The following is a 19,566-nucleotide window of genomic DNA, read 5'->3' as shown; positions in this document are numbered from 1 at the left end:
TAGTGAACGTGTTAGATAGTTTTAAAACTGATTCCTGTTTGTTTTACTTGTTATTGGTTTGCTGTACTTTTCCATCTGTTTTAAATGGTTCACTGTTCAACTGTGATAATAAAACCTGTTAGTTTAATAACTCTGATGTCTTGTACTGACTAAAAATCCTAGTGGTTTGTGTGTTGGGTCTGTGGGTGCTTTCCAGGAACTGTGGGACCCCTGAGAGTGTGGCCCCAGCAGTTGTGTTCCTAGAGGGGGGCGGACACCTGGGGCGGCGCCCAGCCCCCCGGGTGCAGCGCCCCCCCCCCCCCCGGCGAAAGACCTCCCCCCCCCGCGAAAGAGCCCCCCCCAGGTGCATGCCGCTGGGGGGGTGCCACAGCGCACGCCTGCTGCGAGTTTACTAACTTTGCTCGTTCGCTGTAGCTCCCTCTGCCCCGGAACAGGAAGTAACCTGTTCCGGGGCAGAGGGAGTTGCAGCGCACGAGAGACGTTAGCGAACTCTCGCAGCAGGCGCACTCTGCGGCACCACCCAGCGGCGTGCACCCGGGGCGGACCGCCCCCACCGCCCCCCCTTGGTACGCCACTGGGCCCCAGTATCCTAGAAATCACCAGGGAATAACTTGTGGGTGGGAGATTCGCCTAGAGGCAAGTGGAACCTAATGTGTAGGGGTGGAGGGTTGACTAGTCTGGAACACATGCCAAGGTGCAAGTGGGCCTGAGCAGTGCTGGGGATAGACCTTCCAGGTGGCCACGGGGTTAGCCCCAGGTGGGTGTTAGGCGTTCCGTGACATTGCCACTTATTCTTAAGCAGCAAGAAGGTACCTTCAAACAAAGCCTATTCTATAAAAGAAAAGTAGGCACCTTCTTTTATAGAATACTAGCATAGCAGGACAAGTGCACGTGTATATTTTAGGAGTGACTACTTACACCATGCCTAGATTGCTAAAAAAAACACACATGTAAAGTATAGCATTGTATAATTCACATATATAATGTTGTGCCCTGTCCACAAGCGCCCAGACTCTGCCCATGTGCATGCCCATCTTAAAACTACATGCCATCAAATTTAGGCAGCATTTTATAGAATAGCTGCAGCTGGAATATTTGCATTTATGCACATATATGTACACATATGTCATCATTCTGATTATATATGCATTCTTGGAGCCAAATGTTGGAACTCTCCTTACATAATTACCCTTTAACAGGCTACCTTTGATGCCTATTTACTAAGCTGTGTTAGATGTTAAATATGAGCTTTAATACACACTAAGGGAGTGGTTTTATAAAGCGAAGATACTTACCTGTAGCAGGTATTCTCCGAGGACAACAGGCTGATTGTTCTCACGTGTTTTTTTCTTGTCCGCGAACAAGGTGACAGGTTTTTATCTGTGCTCCTCGTAAGGCCCAGGAAAAGAGTCTGATGACTTCTATCCTTCTTTATTTTCTTAATTTTTTTGTCATTTTTTCTTTTAAAAAAAATAACAACTGCGTAACTATTCTTAGTTTAGCCCCCCCTTTTTAAAGTTTCCTTTGTTTTTCAACGCAGCCAGCTTTAGGCCACGCGGTCAAGTTCTTCCTTTTTGTGCCCTTTTTTATTTTCATAGGCACAATCGCATCTTTTGATTTCGCCGTAGCCATTTCTCCTTCCATGTCATCGAAGACACCCAGCGACTTCAAACGTTGTACTCGGTGCAACCGGACCATCTCAGGTACCGATACCCACACCTGGTGTATCCAGTGCCTTGGGCCCGACCATAGCCCAGCCGCTTGTAGTTTGTGTCTTCGTATGAAGAAACGGACCCAAGCGTCTCGAGAAGCCCAACGAGAAAAGCTTTTGGGGGCTCGGTCCGGTCCTTCGACGTCGACATCGGTACCGAGGTCGGCGGTGGCGGTGGCGGTGGCGGCGGCGACCACATCGACAGGAGCATCAATGTTGGGAGCAGAGGTAATGGCTTCTGAGAGACCAACTCGTGCTGGCAGCAGTGAGGCGTTGAGTGGGTCTCCACCAGTCTCAAGGCCTCCTGTTATGCAGGCCCCCCAGGACCGACCTTCATTCGCGGACAAGAAAATAACCACATGTGAGAACAAGCAGCCTGCTTGTCCTCGGAGAAAGACATTCACACGTATGCAGTCACAAATACCGTATTTTTCGGACTATAAGAAGCCCTTTTTTCCGCAAAAATTTGGGAGGAAAATGTGGGTGCGTCTTATAGTCCGAATGTAGTGTACCTGCTCGCTATGTGGGGGGGGGGGGGGGCAGCCAGGGCCGGTCTTAGGCTGAGGCGAGTGTTGCAACCGCATATGGCCTCGCGCTCAAAGGAGCCCAGTGCTTTTTTGTGAGGTCCGGCTCACCTGCCCGCTCCCTTCCATTTGTGCACCCCGTGCTCCCGGTTTTAAAATCTTTAATTTACCCAAAGTCGCGGCGAACCAGCAGTAAAAGCAGCAGGCAGGCTCACCTTCTCGTTGCTTCCCTTCCCTCTCAGCACATCCCGCCTTCCTCTGATATAACTTCCTTTCCGCGAGGGCAGAACACACTAAGAGGGAAGGGAAGCGACAAGGAGGTGAGCCAGCCTGCCTGCCTGCTGCTTTTACTTACTGCTAGTTCGCCGCGACTTCAGGTATGTAAATTAAAGATTTCAAGGCAGGGAGCACAGTTGCATGAACGGAAAGTCGGGGAGCTGAGGGCAGACAGGCAGGCGGGCGGGCAGGTGGGCGGGGGTTTGAATGAATCACTGAACATGGGGAGGGGAGGAGAATTGCTGGACATGGAGAGGAGGGAAGGACAGGGGAGAGAGGAGAATCGTTGGACATGGATGGCAGGGGAGGACAAATTCCACTGTAGAGCCACATAGGTTGTGCAAAATTGCTGTCCCCATACAAGAGTGTTGCCCAACCTGTGGTGCTCCAGCAGATCTCCGCCACACTTTTTGCTTCAAAATGTTTTTTCCTATTTTCCTCCTCTAAAACCTAGGTGCTTCTTATGGTCCGGTGCGTCTTATAGTCTGAAAAATACGGTACACATAAACATCCTCTTATAAAATGGTGACCAGCCTAAAAGTACATGCTATGACAAGATACGGAGTACAGTTAGCTACCAGTCCCTCAATATTACTGCAGAGGTTTTGCAGTTAGAACTAACATTCAAAATTGCTATTAACATGTGGTAAATGCAAAACTTTACATGCTTCAGTAAATAGGCCCCTCTGTTGCCTAAGTGCAGTCACACAAATGGCTGCCTTAAATCTAACTCTATAAGATTTGTATAGTTAGATGTAAACAGATATTCAGCCATGGTTTCAGCTGGTTAGAAAAGGCAGAAAATTTGGATAGAGGTAACAGGTTAAAATTAATCAATTAACTCTGCTGCTCAGCTCCTTGAAAATCTACCCCAAAGTAAAAGAGTTTCATTGCCGAGTGTATCCTATGTATAGCAGTCTATGCCATGCACATAAATTATCCATGAAAGTATACATGTCCCAAGGAGCAAATATATATATAAGTGAGCATGGTTTCTCTGGGATAATTTTAAAAGCAGAAGTACACACATACTTACTTTTCTCTATGCACAAATTTTCTAACCAAATGTGTAATTTTTACACATACATGCAGTTAAAAATCCGCTACCTCAGTATATAGGATTCCTTACTTTAGAAACTTAGCACAATTTTCAGAGTGTTCTGTTACTGCTATCGAGATAACTGACTGTCCCTTTTCTACTCACCTGGGATTCAGCAAAAGCTAATTTATCTAAACCATTAGTGTATCTCTTTTTTGCTTTCATTACAGTATCACGTCTCTGAGTCAAAAGCTGTCGAAATGCAGCAATAAGTTCAAGATAAGAAGTAGGGGTGACATAGTTATGTCGTCCCAGTTCTTGTAAAAATCTGTAGAAAAGAAAACAATTATTTCAAGTACAATTAAAGAATTTTAAAATGTGCAAACAGTAAAAGCAAAGTAGGTTGATATTCAAAACAAATTATGAGTTTGCCAGTGGCCAACAAATACATAACTTCTCCTGAACTGAGCAGACTGTCAACATCCTCTAAGAAAGCCTCTTGTTTAATCTCAGTGTCTGTGATTAGGAGCATATTTTTTGAACTTTCAAACCCACATACTTACAGATTATACCAGGCTATTTAAATCCTTCAATGACCAGATACTATCTATAGAATTGTGGGCTGGTTATGGGCATAGTGGAGGTGGCTAGCTGAACAGCAGATATAAACTAAGCAGTTAGCACCAGAACAGTTGCTGCACTACATGTATATTCAGTGCCACTGCCAATACAGATAGATTAAGTGCTGGCAGTATACTCTGTATACTGAGCTCTGTTATCCGTATAGGCAGTGGTGCTGAATATACATGTAGTGTAGCGACTGTTCTGGAACTAACGGCTTAGTTTAGGACACTGGCTGAAATTATGACATCTAAGTCTGACTTTAGACTTTTTGCAAAAAATGTCCAAAATCTGAATAGAAAAGAGACATCCCAGGAAATAAATGGAGCACCCTAGGGGGCACTGCAGTGGACTTCAAAAACATGCTCCCAGGTACACATCTCACCTTTGCTCCCTTATCTTATATGCAGAGCCCCTCCCATATCCCCCCCAACCCACTGTCCATAACTGTACACCACTACAATAGCCCTTATGGGTGAAGGGGGCACCTCTATGTGGGTACAGTGGGTTTCTGGTAAGTTTTGGAGGGCTCACAGTTTCCCCCACAAATATGACAGGTAGAGGGAGACAGGGACCAGAGACCCCCACTCCATGGTGCACTGCACTATACTACTCCAGGGACCTGCATACTGCTCTAACAGACCTGGCTCTAACATCTGAGGCTGTCATAGAGGCTGCTAAACCATATTTGTATTCACATTTGTGGGGAGTGGGAGCGGTCAGTGACCACTGGGGGGTTATTGGGGGGGGGGGTCACCCCTGATTCCCTTCAGTGGTCATCTGGTCATTTAGGCAGGGGCGTAGCTACGGGTGGGCCTGGGTGGGCCCAGGCCCACCCAATTTTGTCCCAGGCCCGCCCACCCAGTGCACACACACAACTGCAGCAGCAGCCTAGCTGCCTAGTGTGACGGCAGAGAGACGGCACCTGACCCGCGGCGCTCTGGCAGCTGATCTCAGGCTCCGATTTCCTCAGGCCCGCCCACACACACACCGCACGCAGCAGTTGAGCGAGCCTAGCCACCCTAGCGTACGTCGTGGGCACCCGCGCTCAGGGCAGGCTCAGATGACATCATCAGCCCACGCCCACCTACCTTCGGGCTTAGAGAGAGGCAGCTGAATGCACTTGCAGCGCGTCGTGGCGTGGTTGTTGTTGGTCGCGTCGCATTCGCATCCATCACCTAGTGGGCGGTAGCGGTATGACCCGGACGTGGGGCTTGGCTGTGCGCGGCGGCGTGCCTCAGCCTCGCTGTCGCTCGACTCCACTTGCTGGTGACGTGGCATCTGAGGGAGGGCAGGCTAAGGCTAAGCTGCACATGGCCACATGCACATACGCACGGTTCAGCCTGGCCCTGCCCTGGAAACGTGGAAATTGAATTTGGGAAAGGAAACAGAAAGGTCTGGTCGAAGTCGTCGAGTTCTTGTCTCCCGGCCCCAGGTAACTTACTGCCAAGCAGCAGCTGCCAGCCCAGCAGCAGGTAATAAAATTGTAAATGCTTTTTGGGGTTTTTTTTACATCTTATTTTTAACATCATGTCATCATCATGTAATTTGTTTTTAAAATTAAGCTAGCTGGGGCCTGGTGGACACTATTCAAATTTATTGTTGTGGAATTTCTGGGTGGGGTAAGCACTTCACTGCCTAGGGCAAAAAATGTATATATTTATTAAAATATACCTTTTTTTGCCCTGCAGTGAAGAGCCCACCCCCACCCAGAAGCCCACCACCATGACCTGCCATCATTTTGATTACTCTTTTGTTATCAAAATGATGGCTGTGATCTGGTAGTGGGCTTCTTGATGGGGGGGTAGACGTCTCACTGCCAGTGCCTAGGGCAATGAGAAGCCCACCCCCACCCAAAAATTTCCCAACAATAAATTTTAATAGTGCCAAGCAGGCTTAATTTAAAAAAAGTTGTCTCTCTCTCATTTTGGTGGGTTTTTGGGTGGGGATGGTCTCTGCAGTGCCTAGTTTAAAATTAAAAAAAAAAAAAGTGTAGGCACTGGCAGTTTTTTCTGGGTGGACCGGTACGTGCAGAAGTGGGCATGAAAAAAAAAAAAGTCTTTTTTTATTTAATTCCATAGGGGGTGGGTAGGGAGTAGGACAAGGCTGATGCCAGGCTACAGGGAAAAGTGGGGTGAAGGATAGAGCTGATGTTTACCTATGGGATGGATGGTGGGGAAGGGAAGGATTGATACTGGGTGTTATGTGTATTGACATATTTGCCATTATAGTAGACATATCTGATCAAGTTTGATATGGCATAATGTAACTATATTTAAAACTATGGGGGTTTTTCCCCACATTAAATAAGTGGTTTATGTTGATGCAGGGCAGCTGTTGGGCAGAATACTTAGAAATCCATCATCAAGTGCATTCTAAAGCATTATTTTGTAGTATCCCAAGAAACACTACTCATGTCTCTCTCTCTCTCTCTCTCTCTCTCTCTCTAATATGGGTGGGCACTATATATATATATATATAGTGCCCACCCATATTAGCTCTGGGCCCACCCAAAATGTCAGGTCTGGCTACGCCACTGCATTTAGGGCACCTTTTTGTGCCTTATTCGTTATAAAAACAGGTCTAGCTCAAAACGTTTTAGTTTTAGTCCTGGACACTTTTGTTTTGTTCTATTATAACTGAAAAATGTCCAAGTGTTAGGAACGCCCAGATCCCGCCCTTAACACACCCCTGACATGCCCCCTTGTGAGTTCAACGCACTTCTGATGGACTTTATACAAAAAGTCTTAGAATTGTTTTTGAAAATATCATTTTGGACTTAACGTTCAAATGCAGATTTATGCTACTTTTTGGACGTTTTTCTCTTGAAAATGAGCTCCAGTGTGGCACAAAAGTATTACGAAGAAAAGCACAAAAACAGGGAAGATCATTTCCAAACCTTTTAAACAGCTAAACATGACCTATGAAAATTACCCCTGCATTGTGGATAAAAGTATGCAGGCTGTTCAGAGTGTACATACTTTAATCTATGGGATAATGTGGTGGGATAAGTACACAACAGGATTTAATTCCAAAGTCCAGAATCATACTTTCCTGCAGGTATTTTGCACCTGCTTCAAAATGGATACAAAGCACCTGCATGGAGTTTCTCTTTAGGAAGTTTGCTTGTAGGCCAGGAATTAGAATGAACCCATAGGTAGTTACAGAATTTCTCTCTTTGTAGTTTAAAGAGTTAAAAAGAAATGAACGCAAATCATATCCTTCTGTTTTGTAATTCTGCAGGAATTCTATTAAATCATGTTCCAGGTTCTTGAATGCTCTGGATTCTGATACTCAGAACCCTTTCTCCATTAATACTTTAGAGGTCTAATAAATGTTACCTTAAACTACATCTGAAGATTAGACTATATTAATAGTTAACTACACCTGAAGACTAGACAGAGTCTTCATGCCTTATTGAGAATCATGTCCTTTGATCTGAAAGCAATGGACCCAGTACAGACTTCCACCCCTAAAACCATTACATCTCCTGCTTAAATACTAATTATCAATGTTCATCAGAAAACTATAGACAAAAGGTTTTAAAAACAAAAACTAACTTGTCAGAGAAAGCTATTGCAGAGGTATGGAAATGTTTGCAGATTGGTACAACTTCATGATGCTCAGTTTCTGTGAGCTCCAGTGTTTCCAAGAACTTAATTGCAACACGTTCCAGTGCATCTTCAGGCCACGGCTTAAAAGTAAAGTAAAATAAGATAATTAATCTAATTACTAAAAATTGGCATGTTTAAACTTATTTTTATAAGTAAATAGTAACATACAAAATATCTTCAAACAAGAATTAATATACATTGTTACAATTCAGACCTAAGAAAACTTACTACAAAATTATTTTCATTCAAGGTTTTATTCAGGAACTGGCTATGGTCCATAGAATTGTCTTGTGCAAATATCATAGTCTAAATCAGGGTGTCCAACCTTGGTCCTCAAGGGCCACAATCCAGTCAGGTTTTCAGGATTTCCCCAATAAATATGCATAAGATCTATTTGCATGCATTGCCTCCATTGAATGCAAATAGATCTCATGCATATTCATTGGGGAAACCCTGAAAACCCAACCTGACAAGAGGCTGGGGTTGGAAACTCCTGGCCTAACTACTGAAAGCCTATCCAGAAACCAAAATAATCTGTTTGGAAAGTAGTGTCCAAAACACAGAATTTTGCTACTATCAATTTATCTACCTAGTCCAGTGATGGGCAACCTTTTGAGCTTGGTGTGTCAAAATTCGCCAAAAAAACGAGCATAACTCGGGTGGTGTGTCACTTTGAGAAAAATCACTGCTACTAGGACCGCCCCCGGGCCTCCCCCCTACCCGAGATCGCTGCCCACCCGAGGTCGCTGGGCCCCCCCCCCTCCACCCGCTACCGGGCCCAGAACTAACCTTAAAGCCTTCTTTCACGTCGCAGCAAGCAGCAGCAGGGCAGACCTCTCCTCCTTCCTTCTGTGCTCCGCCCTCGCGGACGTTACGTCAGGCGAGGGCGGGACACGGAAGGAAGGAGTGGCCTGCCCTGCTGCTGCTTGCTGCGACGTGAAAGGAGGCTTTAAGGTTTCCGGGAGCGAGGAGGGAGGGCGGACCACACTGCGGCGGCGCCACGTGTCATCGAAAATGGCTACGAGTGTCAGTGCTGACATGCGTGTCATAGGTTCGCTATCAGGGACCTAGTCCCAGCCTCTTCCTGAGTATAGGCCTTGACTCTGAATTTCTACACAATGACTTAGACTGGGGAGAGTAGGGCCAAAATATCTGAAGGAAGAGTTGTACCAGTTGATGGAAAGGCATCAACAAGGGTTTCAATTAGCCACAGCATTAAAATTTTATGGACCAATATACAACCAAAGTGTACCTCCATGGCATAAATGCACAGGAACACCAGTAATAAGGAAAAATCCCCTACGAAGAAGTGTAGGAACACTGGGGAAGTAAGGAAGGGATGATGACCAACCACAGCACACAGAATTTCCAGAGGTTGATTGCAGTATAATTTATTAAAAGACCAGTTACAGTAGACTCGACACAGGCCATGTTTCGGCAATAAGGATGCCTATGTCAGGAGTCATGAATTGATAATGAGTGCAACTGTTGGGCAGACTAGATGGACCATGCGGGTCTTTATCTGCCATCATCTACTATGTTACTATTGTGAAAGGCAGAAAATTTATCTTAAACAGATTTATTACAGGATTCCTCTCATTAAATGTTTATGGCAAACATTCTTTATAAATTTAATTTGTTCCTTAATATATAACACTGGTATTCCTACATACCTGGAACCAGTCAATGGTACAACAGTTGATGAGTGATGGAAACTGTCTTAGCCGATTACGAAACGCGTCTCCAATTGGGCTGAAAGCTACTACAGTGTGAAGATTTTCTTTACAGCGATTCACAAAGAAGGCAAACAAAGCCAAAGGACTTAGTTCCATATTTTTATTACCCGCCTGTGCTGCTGGCCGAACACCCTTGAGAACATTGCAAAAATATTCATTACTTAATACAGTTGTTGTTTCACCAGTGTCAGAAAAAAAATGCCCTGAATCAGGGCTTCAAATACAAACCAAAGTCAAGACAAATCAAAGTAATATTATTAGAATTTAAATCTGATTCTTCTTTAACAAGCGCAATGAACTTTTCAAAACTTAAAAAATGAAGAAATATTCAGGTCAATATTCAAACCTGGCGGCGAGTGCTTCTTTTAAAACATCAGCTGTATCATTTTTAAAAATCCATATATTCAGCACTGCTATCCAGATAGGTGGTGGTCCTTCGCCAGCACCTATAAATATGCCTAAATGAAACAGTTTAGCTATACAGATAGTGGATAATATATCCCTGCTACATGTAGAACTAGGGGAAACGTGCTTGCTCTACCTCAGCATTAGCTGGAGAGCACTAGGGCATTTAGAGGGAATTTTCAGTGGTACTATCTATATAGTGCCACTGAAAATTCAAAAACAGGGGACATACGTTTAGTGGTGGCCACCAAGGCAGTAATTCTCTATCGCTCACCTAAAGTTAGGTAACGAGATGCTGCATACTAAGGACAAATTCTATAAAGGCAATTGTACATGCAATTGCTGTTATAAAATAGTAGCGTAAGATCACATGTGCCTAACTTTAGGTGTGACACTCACTATTCAGGCAAAAATAATACTTGATAAAGCTGGATACATATAGTCACACATATATAGGCTCTTACTATCCAGTCCAAAATCAATTCATATGTAATATGACATATGAATTGATTTTGGACTGGATAGTAAGAGCCTATATATGTGTAACTTTAGGTGTGAGCACTTATGCTAGCCAAATGGCTGGTGTAAAAGCACATGCTTCATTGTAGGTAGTAAGATGCGTAACAGCTAGTAGTCTATAACACGTATATGCAAATCCTGAGCACACCCCACTCTGATCCATGCAACCCTTGCAGTTGCGCACTATAGACTGTGTGCATGTTTTATAGAATACTGATGACTACAGGCAGTTAGCGCCAATTAACACCAAGTATAATCAGCAATTGGTTGCTAATACCAATTAGCATCTAACTAGTCTTTTAAGTGAAGAGATAGCAGCACGGTTATGGATCAAGGGATGTTGTTAAAGGTGAAGGCCAACCAAACTAACAGACAGTTTGGGTTTCTGGTAAGTTTTGAATGGTAGTTAGAATGGTATGTGAACAGGAGTTCAGGAAATAGAACATGAGGTAATAGATAAAGTAGCAGGGAGTTTTTGGCTGTACAACATAAGAGAAAAAGTTGATAAGTGAAAAGAATGAAGTAATGTCTTTTATGAAAAGGCTTTGTGTAGAAACAGCATATAAGCAGCAGCATGATTAGTGAATGTTTGAGACAGTTCTCAGCCAATACTTTTGTATAAGCAGAACTGTGCTCCTATGAGAAAATGTATTTTATACTCTATTGGTAAGTTAATAAATTACTTTTCTCATAAGTTACGTGTCCTGGTCTTTTATCATTCCAATCTTTTCCCAGGATATGTATGATTATTGGGATGGTGGTAAAAAGACCGAATTCTTAATTATGTAAGTTACTTGCACAACTTACCTTATTCTACAACTTGGCTGCATAGTTTTGTATGCTAAGCACCAAGTTGGATGCGCAAGCTTATAGAACGCGGGGGGTAAATGTATAAGTCTCTGAATACTGATCCAATTATGTACAAAGACAAATTGAAGAAAATTATATTTTGGCTATCTTCCCCAGTGTTTCAATCAACAATTTCTACAGAAATAAGAGGACCCCATTTTCATGAAAATGCAAACAAATTTATCAAAATTTAAACTTAGCATCTGTCAGTATCACAACATAAACATATGTATGTGAGATATAACATTACTCAGACCAAACAAACTACTACTACTTAACATTTCTAGAGCGCTACTAGGGTTACGCAGCGCTGTACAATTTAACAAAGAGAGATTTCTGATTCTAATAGTAGGAATTTGAAAGTACCATAGACAAATCAACTTTGCAATATCCTGCTTAGCATTCATTGCAAGTGGAACCACTAAGGGCCCAGATCAAATAAGTTCTTATCATAAAAAATGCCTCTGCAAGAGCCGTACAAAACAGAACTTTATTTTAACCAGAATTTTCATAAATGGAACTCAGCACTATTATGTTTGTTCTTCTTGAACCAAATCTTATCTAAAGGACAATTTAATTCCTTTTTCTGAGGATAGGATAAAGGGCTTAGAGTATGACAGCTGTTACCTCCATGATTTCCTGCTTTTCATCTACTGCAAAGAGGTTTGCTACTTCTCCTGTGTTAAGCAGACTGTCAACATCTTCTAAGAAAGCCTCTTGTTTGATCTGAGTGTCTGTGATGAGGAACACTATTTTTTGACCTTTCATACCTGCACTCTTCAGCAGACTCTGCAAACAAATATAAAGTTATAATCTGGCTGCAAGCAATTTTACAGTCATTCTAATTTCTACCAAACTATAAGAGCACAGAGCAACATTCTGCTACAGATAGGGGTCAATTTTATAACAGGTTGCTTAGATTTGTAGGATAAGCAGGCAACTATTTTTAGTATATGAAGACATCTGAAGGCCCATTTTACATAGAATTGTAGAGATTACAAACCAAGATGTCCAGGCCACAATATGCTCAATTGCAACAATATTTTAGATAAAACTCTGCTGAGAGAGAGACTTTTTTGAAATACCTGCAGGAGTGTGTGTATTTTTAGCCGTGCATGAAGCAGGAACAGACATTTTACAAATATACAAGTTGAAAAAATGAACAGCACAAATTCAACACCATTCATGTGCAAGTGGGAAGTATGGAACTTCTATGCATGAACAGCACCACTTCCACATGTAGCTGTCCCATTTTACTACTACTACTACTACTACTTGACATTTCTATAGCGCTACTAGGGTTACGCAGCGCTGTACAATTTAATAAAAGAGGGCAGTCCCTGCTCAAAGGAGCTTACAATCTAAAGGACGAAATGACAAGTTGGGGTAGTCTAGGTTTCTTGAATAGTGGTTAGGTGCCAAAGGCGACACTGAAGAGATGGGCTTTGAGCAAGGATTTGAAGATGGGCAGGGAAGGGGCCTGGCGTATGGGCTCAGGGAGTTTATTCCAAGCATGGGGTGAGGCGAGGCAGAAAGGGCGGAGCTTGGAGTTGGCGGTGGTGGAGAAGGGTACTGAAAGGAGGGATTTGTCTTGAGAGCGGAGGTTACGGGTAGGAACGTATGGGGAGATGAGGGTAGAGAGGTAGGGAGGGGCTGCAGAACAAGTGCATTTGTAGGTTAGGAGGAGAAGCTTGAACTGTATGCGGTACCTGATCGGAAGCCAGTGAAGTGATATGAGGAGAGGCGTGATGTGAGTATATCGGTCCAGGCGGAAGATAAGACGTGCAGCACAGTTCTGAATGGACTGAAGGGGGGATAGGTGGCAAAGTGGGAGGCCAGTGAGAAGTAGGTTGCAGTAGTCAAGGCGAGAGGTAATGAGAGAGTGGATGAGAGTTCGGGTGGTGTGCTCAGAGAGGAAAGGGCGAATTTTGCTAATGTTGTAGAGGAAGAAGCGACAGGTCTTGGCTATCTGCTGGATATGCGCAGAGAAGGAGAGGGAGGAGTCGAAGATGACTCCAAGGTTGCGGGCAGAGGAGACGGGGGCGATGGGGGTGTTGTCAACTGAGATAGAGAGTGGAAGGAGAGGAGAAGTGGGTTTAGGTGGGAAGAAAATAAGCTCGGCCTTGGCCATGTTCAGCTTCAGGTGGCGGTTGGACATCCAGGCAGCAATGTCGGATAAGCAGGCCGATACTTTGGCCTGGGTTTCCGCAGTGATGTCAGGTGTGGAGAGGTAAAGCTGGGTGTCATCAGCATAAAGATGGTACTGGAAACCATGAGATGAGATCAGCGAGCCCAGGGAAGAGGTGTAGATTGAAAAAAGAAGGGGTCCAAGGACAGATCCTTGAGGAACTCCAACAGAGAGCGGGATAGGGGTGGAGGAAGAGCCATGAGAGTGTACTCTGAAGGTGCGGTGGGAGAGATAAGAGGAGAACCAGGAGAGGACAGAGCCCTGGAACCCAAAGGAGGACAGTGTGTCAAGAAGTAAATTGTGATTAACAGTGTCAAAAGCGGCAGATAGGTCAAGGAGGATGAGGATGGAGTAGTGACCTTTGGATTTGGCAAGGAACAGGTCATTGCAGATTTTAGATAGTGCCATTTCTGTCGAGTGTAGTGGGCGAAAGCCGGATTGAAGCGGATCGAGGATGGCATGAGATGAGAGAAAATCAAGGCAACGGCTGTGAACGGCGCATTCAAGTATCTTGGAGAGGAAGGGTAGGAGGGAAATGGGGCGATAGTTGGAGGGACAGGTAGGGTCGAGTGATGGTTTTTTGAGCAGAGGTGTGACTACAGCATGCTTGAAGGTGTCAGGGACAGTTGCAGTGGAGAGAGAGAAGTTGAGGATATGACAGATTGGGGGGGGGGGGGGGGGTGACAGTAGGAGAGATGGTGTTGAGTAAGTTTGTGGGGATGGGATCCGAGGAACAGGTGGTGCATTTTGAGGAGGAAAGAAGATGTGCAGTTTCCTCTTCGGTGATCTCAGGAAAAGAGGAGAAGGAGGCATGGGTTGGTTGGTTGAGGGAGTGGGCTATAGGGTGAAGAGTGGGTTGGTTGAGGGAGTGGGCTATAGGGTGAAGAGGCGGAGATGGTTCGGTGGTGAATTCGAGGTTGATCTTCTGCACCTTGTCACGGAAGTAGTCAGCCAGTGATTGAGGAGAGAGTGGGGGGGGGGGGGAGCAGAGGGCACTTTGAGGAGGGAGTTACGGGTGGCGAAGAGACGATGAGGGTTAGAGCTGAGGGAATTTGTCAATTGAGTGTAATAGTCCTGTTTGGCGAGGAATAGGGAGGACTGGAAGGAGGATAGCATGAATTTGTAGTGAATGAAGTCAGTATGGGTGCGAGATTTCCTCCAGAGGCATTCAGCCGATCGGGCGCAGGAGCGAAGGTATCGGGTGCAAGGGGTCAGCCAGGGCTGGGGATTAGTACGCCTTGTGGGACGGGAGATGGATGGTGCGAGGGCATCCAGTGCAGAGGAGAGAGTGGCATTGTAAGTGGAGATAGCCTTGTCAACAGACTTGGAGGAAAGATGGAAGGGAGGAGATCAGAGATACTAGAAGATAAGGTGGGAGGATCTACAGCCTGGAGATTCCTGGAAGTAGTGGTTAGTGTAGGGCGGGACTGAGGGGGAGGGTGAAGTGTGAAGGTGATCAGGTGATGGTCAGAGAGAGGAAGAGCTGAGGCGCAGAAATTGGAGGCTGAGCAGGTAGAGGAGAGGATAAGATCAAGACAGTGGCCAGATTTGTGAGTAGGGGTGGTGGAGCTCAGCTGGAGGTTGAAGGAGGATGTTAGAGCGAGGAACTGAGAAGCGTATGTGTCGGATGGGTTATCAGTGTGTATGTTAAAATCTCCAAGAATGAGGGATGGGGATGAGGGCTCAAGAAAGAGAGAGAGCCATGCATCAAAGTCAGTGAGGAAGGAGGGGAGGGACTTGTTGGGGGAGCGGTATATGACTGCAACTCTGAGTGGCATCGGGTAGAATAGACGGATAGAGTGAACTTCAAAGGATGAGAAGCAGTGAGACTGCGGTAGGAGGAGAGGTTGAAAACTGCAGGAGGGTGAGAGTAGTAACCCGACAACGCCACCGCGGCCGACTGGGCGGGGAGAATGGGAGAAAAGATAACCTCCATGGCAAAGGGCTGCGACTGAGGCAGAGTCATCAGGGGAGAGCCAGGTTTCGGTAAGGGCGAGCATTTGAAGGGAATGGGAGATGTAGAAATCATGGGTAAAGGAAAGTTTGTTGCATACAGAGTGGGCATTCCACAGGGCACAAGAGAAGGGGAGGGAGGAGGGGGGAGGAGGGGAATAGAGATGAGATTGGAGACATCCCGGAAACGTTTGTATGGATAAGACGAGGACATGTGTGGGGGACCTGGATTGGGATTGATGTCTCCAGCAGATAGCAGGAGAATGAGCAAAAGAGTGCGGAGGAGGGAGGGGGAGGTAGGGCGACAAAGGCGACGAAGACGGGGTGCGCTTAGGAGGAATGGGGATGGGTTAATGGCAGGAAGGAAGTGATGAAGGTTGAGAGCTAGGAGGGAGGAGGGGGATAGGAGAGATGGTGAAGGGATGGGCGGGGTGGGTAGGGTGTTGCAGTAGTGAGCAGGATGGGAGAGGACAAGGATGGGCAGTGAGTCCCTGTGGTAAACAGCGGTAGGGGGAGGGGGAGAAGATTAGGAAGGGATAGGACGATGAGAATGTGTATAGGGGCCATAAGTAGTGACTGAGGAGCAGATGTAGTGATTGAGGGGAATGGCAGATGGGGAGGTAGGTAGAGGGGCTGGCAGGTGGGTAGGTAGGTTGATGGGTAGGTAGGTAGGTTGATGGGTGGGCAGGGGCAGGTAGGTTAATGAGCAGGTTGATGGGCTGGGAGGCAGGCAGGTGATGCTGGCAGGTAGGTAGGTGGATGGGCTGGCAAGCCGGCAGGCGGGGAGGCAGTTTGGTAGTTCTGCAGGCTTGAAGGCAGGCAGGTGGTTGGTGAGCTGACAAGCATGCAAGTTGATGGGCTGCAAGCATGCAGGTTGATAAGCTGACAAGCAGGCAGGTTGGTTAATGGCAGGCAGGCAGATGCGATGTGACTGGAGCAAGCTGGAATGGACGGACTGGAGCAAGCTGGAGCAGAAGGACGGACGAATAGACAAGAGCAGTAGGAGTGGAACAGACTGGAGCAGTAGGACTGGAACAAGCTGGAGCAGACAGGAGCGGTCGAACTGGAACAAGCTGGAACTGACTGGAGCAGTATGACTGGAACAAGCTGGAACAGACGGATTGGAGCAGGCTGGAATAGATGGACTGAAGCAAGCTGGAATAGGTAGGCTGGAACAGGCTGGAGCAGAAGGATTGGAGCAAGCTGGAACAGAAGACAGCGGAGCAGTAGAGCTGGGACACGCTGGAACAGACGGACTGGAACAAGCTGGGACAGGAACAGGCTGGAATGGGCGGACTGGAGTAAGCTGGAACAGATGGACTGGAACAAGCTGGAACAAGCTTGGCTGGACAGAAGGTCAGGAACAAGCCAGAACAGATAAGCTGGGACGAGTTGAGGCAGAAGACAGCGGAGCAGCAGGACCAGAGCAAGCCGGAAAGACGGATTGAGAGAGGCAGGAGCAGAAGCAGAGGAGAGCAGAGCAGCGGACTGGGAAAGGCCAGGGCCGAGGGACCAGAGCAAGCTGGTGGCAGGGCAAGGCAAGGACCAGAGCCAGCAGGGATCACGACGGTATGAGAATGGTCTGAGGGAAAGGATCAACACCAGGGCCTAGGGATTAGCTGCCCCAGGTCACCTGGCTCCCCACGCTAAAGGGATAGAGCTGCAATCGAGTGGCAGCACTCCCAGGCGCCGATCACCCGCTGCCTCACCCCACCTCAATCTCCTGGCCCACGCTGCTCCGGTTACCAGGCAGTGGAAACGAGGGATGAACGGCTTCCACGTGGTCTCGTGGCCCACAGCCTCTCATCGATCACCTCGCCTCCGCGACCTCTCACCCCACACTGCTTGCCTCTCACCTCACCGCCACCCTGCCCGATCGGGTCCTACCGCTCGGCCTCACTGCTCAGATTTCAGCTGGATCGTTCGTCTGCCTCGGTAAGAGTGCTTTCCAGGTGGCTAGGTGTGTTTCCGTTTGTTTGCCTGGAGACCGTCTGGGAAGGCCGCAAGTTGGTTGGTTCCTCTGTTGGCTCTGCTCGCCTGGCTGTTGTCGCTTTTGGTCGGATCGCCTGGTGATCGTCTGGGAAGGCCGCAGGTCGGTCGGAATGTCCGTTGGCCACGAGGTCAGTCTGCTGGTCTGGCGATCGTCCTTATCGGCAGGATCGTTTGCCGTGAAGCTTTCCGCTTGTTTTTCTGGGTCGGGCGTTCGGTCCTCGTTGTTTCAGCTAATCTAAAGCTACTCTAACGCTAATCTAAAGCTGTTTCAGCTAATCTAAAGCTGTCTTTCAGGTAGATTTCAGCCAGGTCAACGGAGCTTATTCTTCCGTGACCTTTTAGGTGGCAGCCATCTTAGACCATCTTTTACAAACCTAGATGTGTAAAAGGCTGAAATTTTTAATTGTTCTTCCTTTTGGAGGGATTAACAATGGTGGATTAAGGACAATTTATTTATTTATGAACATTTATACCCCACTTTTAAGACTCAAAGTGGCTTACAATGCACAGTGAGATCAATTACAATTACATAAGATAGATAATTGCTCCCTTAATCCCTTGTGTAAAGCTTTGGCTGAAACAAGCACCTTTTTAAAAGCCTGTGCATGCCTCTAAGATGCTAGAAAACTTGCAAGGAAAGTGCCAACTCTGCCCCCAGACCGCCCATAAAATAGCCGGTTTTCAGTTTAGTAGTGACTGCCACTAAATATTGTGTAGATAGCCTTGCACAAGCAATTTAACTGACCAGGAGACTCTCTTGGCTTCTTAAATTCCTTTAAATATTGACCTGGTATTTTATAAATACTGTAATGAGTGTACTTTGTGAATCTGCCCAAACTCCACCCCCAAATACACCTATACATCTACACACGCATCACATGCTGTTTTGTTCCTATGAGTACTTGTACATGCAGAACCCATGGGGTAATTTTATATAACCTTTTACAGGTGGAGAAAGTTTATAAAATTTCCCCGTATTGTTTAATGAAATTAGGTTGCATATTTTGATTTGATTTATTGCATTTAATATTCTGCCTTTAACAAGAAAATCCCATCAAGGTGGATTACAGTAATTACAATAAAACTGACACAATACAGGATGTTACCTTCAGATCCTCTCTCCACTCATTCATTCCATAGCTCTTAGAGATTTCTGGTTGAAAAATGTTCATTTTTGCCATAGAGGTAGCCAACCGAGTCAAGGACTGGCGCCCACTTCCTCCTACACCAACCAGCAAGGCATTACCTCCTGCTTGCTTCAGAATACGGCATAAACGAGACAAATGTTCCAAAACATATCTAGCACAGAAAAAAAGCATTAGTCTTGACAAGTGATGGAAATATGAACCATCCGGCCGATATTCAAAATGATTTAAGCAGAAAGGAGCCTCTCCTGCCTGCTTAAATTGTGTACAGCCACCTAAGTGGGGATATTGAACAGCACTTAACTAGAAACTGCCATTGAATATCCCCACAAACCACCAATGAAAAAGTCTTTGTGGAGTCATTGTGTGCAGAAGCAAAGCCCCCTTGCTCCTACCCACAATGACCCCACAAACATCACCAGGGATGGAGGAAAGCCCAGGGAGGACCTATCTTGAAACAGGGGGGAGGGGCTTGTTTGGGGAAGGGAGGGAGGGGGGCTCTTTTGCAGGCCAGGAGGGGGAACAGGTGGGCTTTTATGTTAAAATGTAGTTAAGCATGCCCCTGCTGAATATCAGTTGGGACCCACATAGGTTCCAGCGGCCATCCCCAAGTAATTCAGTTCGATATTCAGTGCCAGTGCCTGAATATGGCCCGGCACTGAATATTGGAGGCTAAACTAGCCAGCAACAGTAAACACATTGAAAAATGCTGCCTTCCACTAGCTGAATATCAGGAGGCCTCTTCTTAGCTCTCAGCCATCCTACTCAATGGGGAAAAAATGGAAGGGTGGGCTTTAGATAAACATACCAAGTATGGGAGGACAGCATTAACAAACACTCTACCATCCCCATCCTGCACCCAAAGTGTTATCCAAGATGTATTCAAAGTTAAATGAGTTTGGGCCATGAACAGAGACATTGTTTTTGAATAAATAACAAAATACAATGAGGAACTTAGAGACAGATGATTGACGGGGTATCTACAGGAAAGGAA

The 19,566-nt window shown here is 46.0% G+C and overlaps 1 protein-coding gene across 1 annotated transcript in view; it reads right to left on the bottom strand.

The window, feature by feature from the left end:
- DNAH12 (dynein axonemal heavy chain 12) overlaps window positions 1–19,566 on the bottom strand; it is a 314,549-nt gene that overhangs the window by 99,879 nt on the left and 195,104 nt on the right. Inside the window, 5 exon segments of the mRNA XM_030206132.1 lie at window positions 3,716–3,878; window positions 7,732–7,865; window positions 9,459–9,653; window positions 11,922–12,083; window positions 18,534–18,726. Of these exon segments, the coding sequence (XP_030061992.1) occupies window positions 3,716–3,878; window positions 7,732–7,865; window positions 9,459–9,653; window positions 11,922–12,083; window positions 18,534–18,726 (847 nt within the window).

This window comes from Microcaecilia unicolor, chromosome 6, assembly GCF_901765095.1.
Source record: "Microcaecilia unicolor chromosome 6, aMicUni1.1, whole genome shotgun sequence".
Taxonomy (NCBI): domain Eukaryota; kingdom Metazoa; phylum Chordata; class Amphibia; order Gymnophiona; family Siphonopidae; genus Microcaecilia; species Microcaecilia unicolor.
Note: the sequence above shows the minus strand (reverse complement) of the source record. Positions and strands in the feature narration are given on the sequence as shown.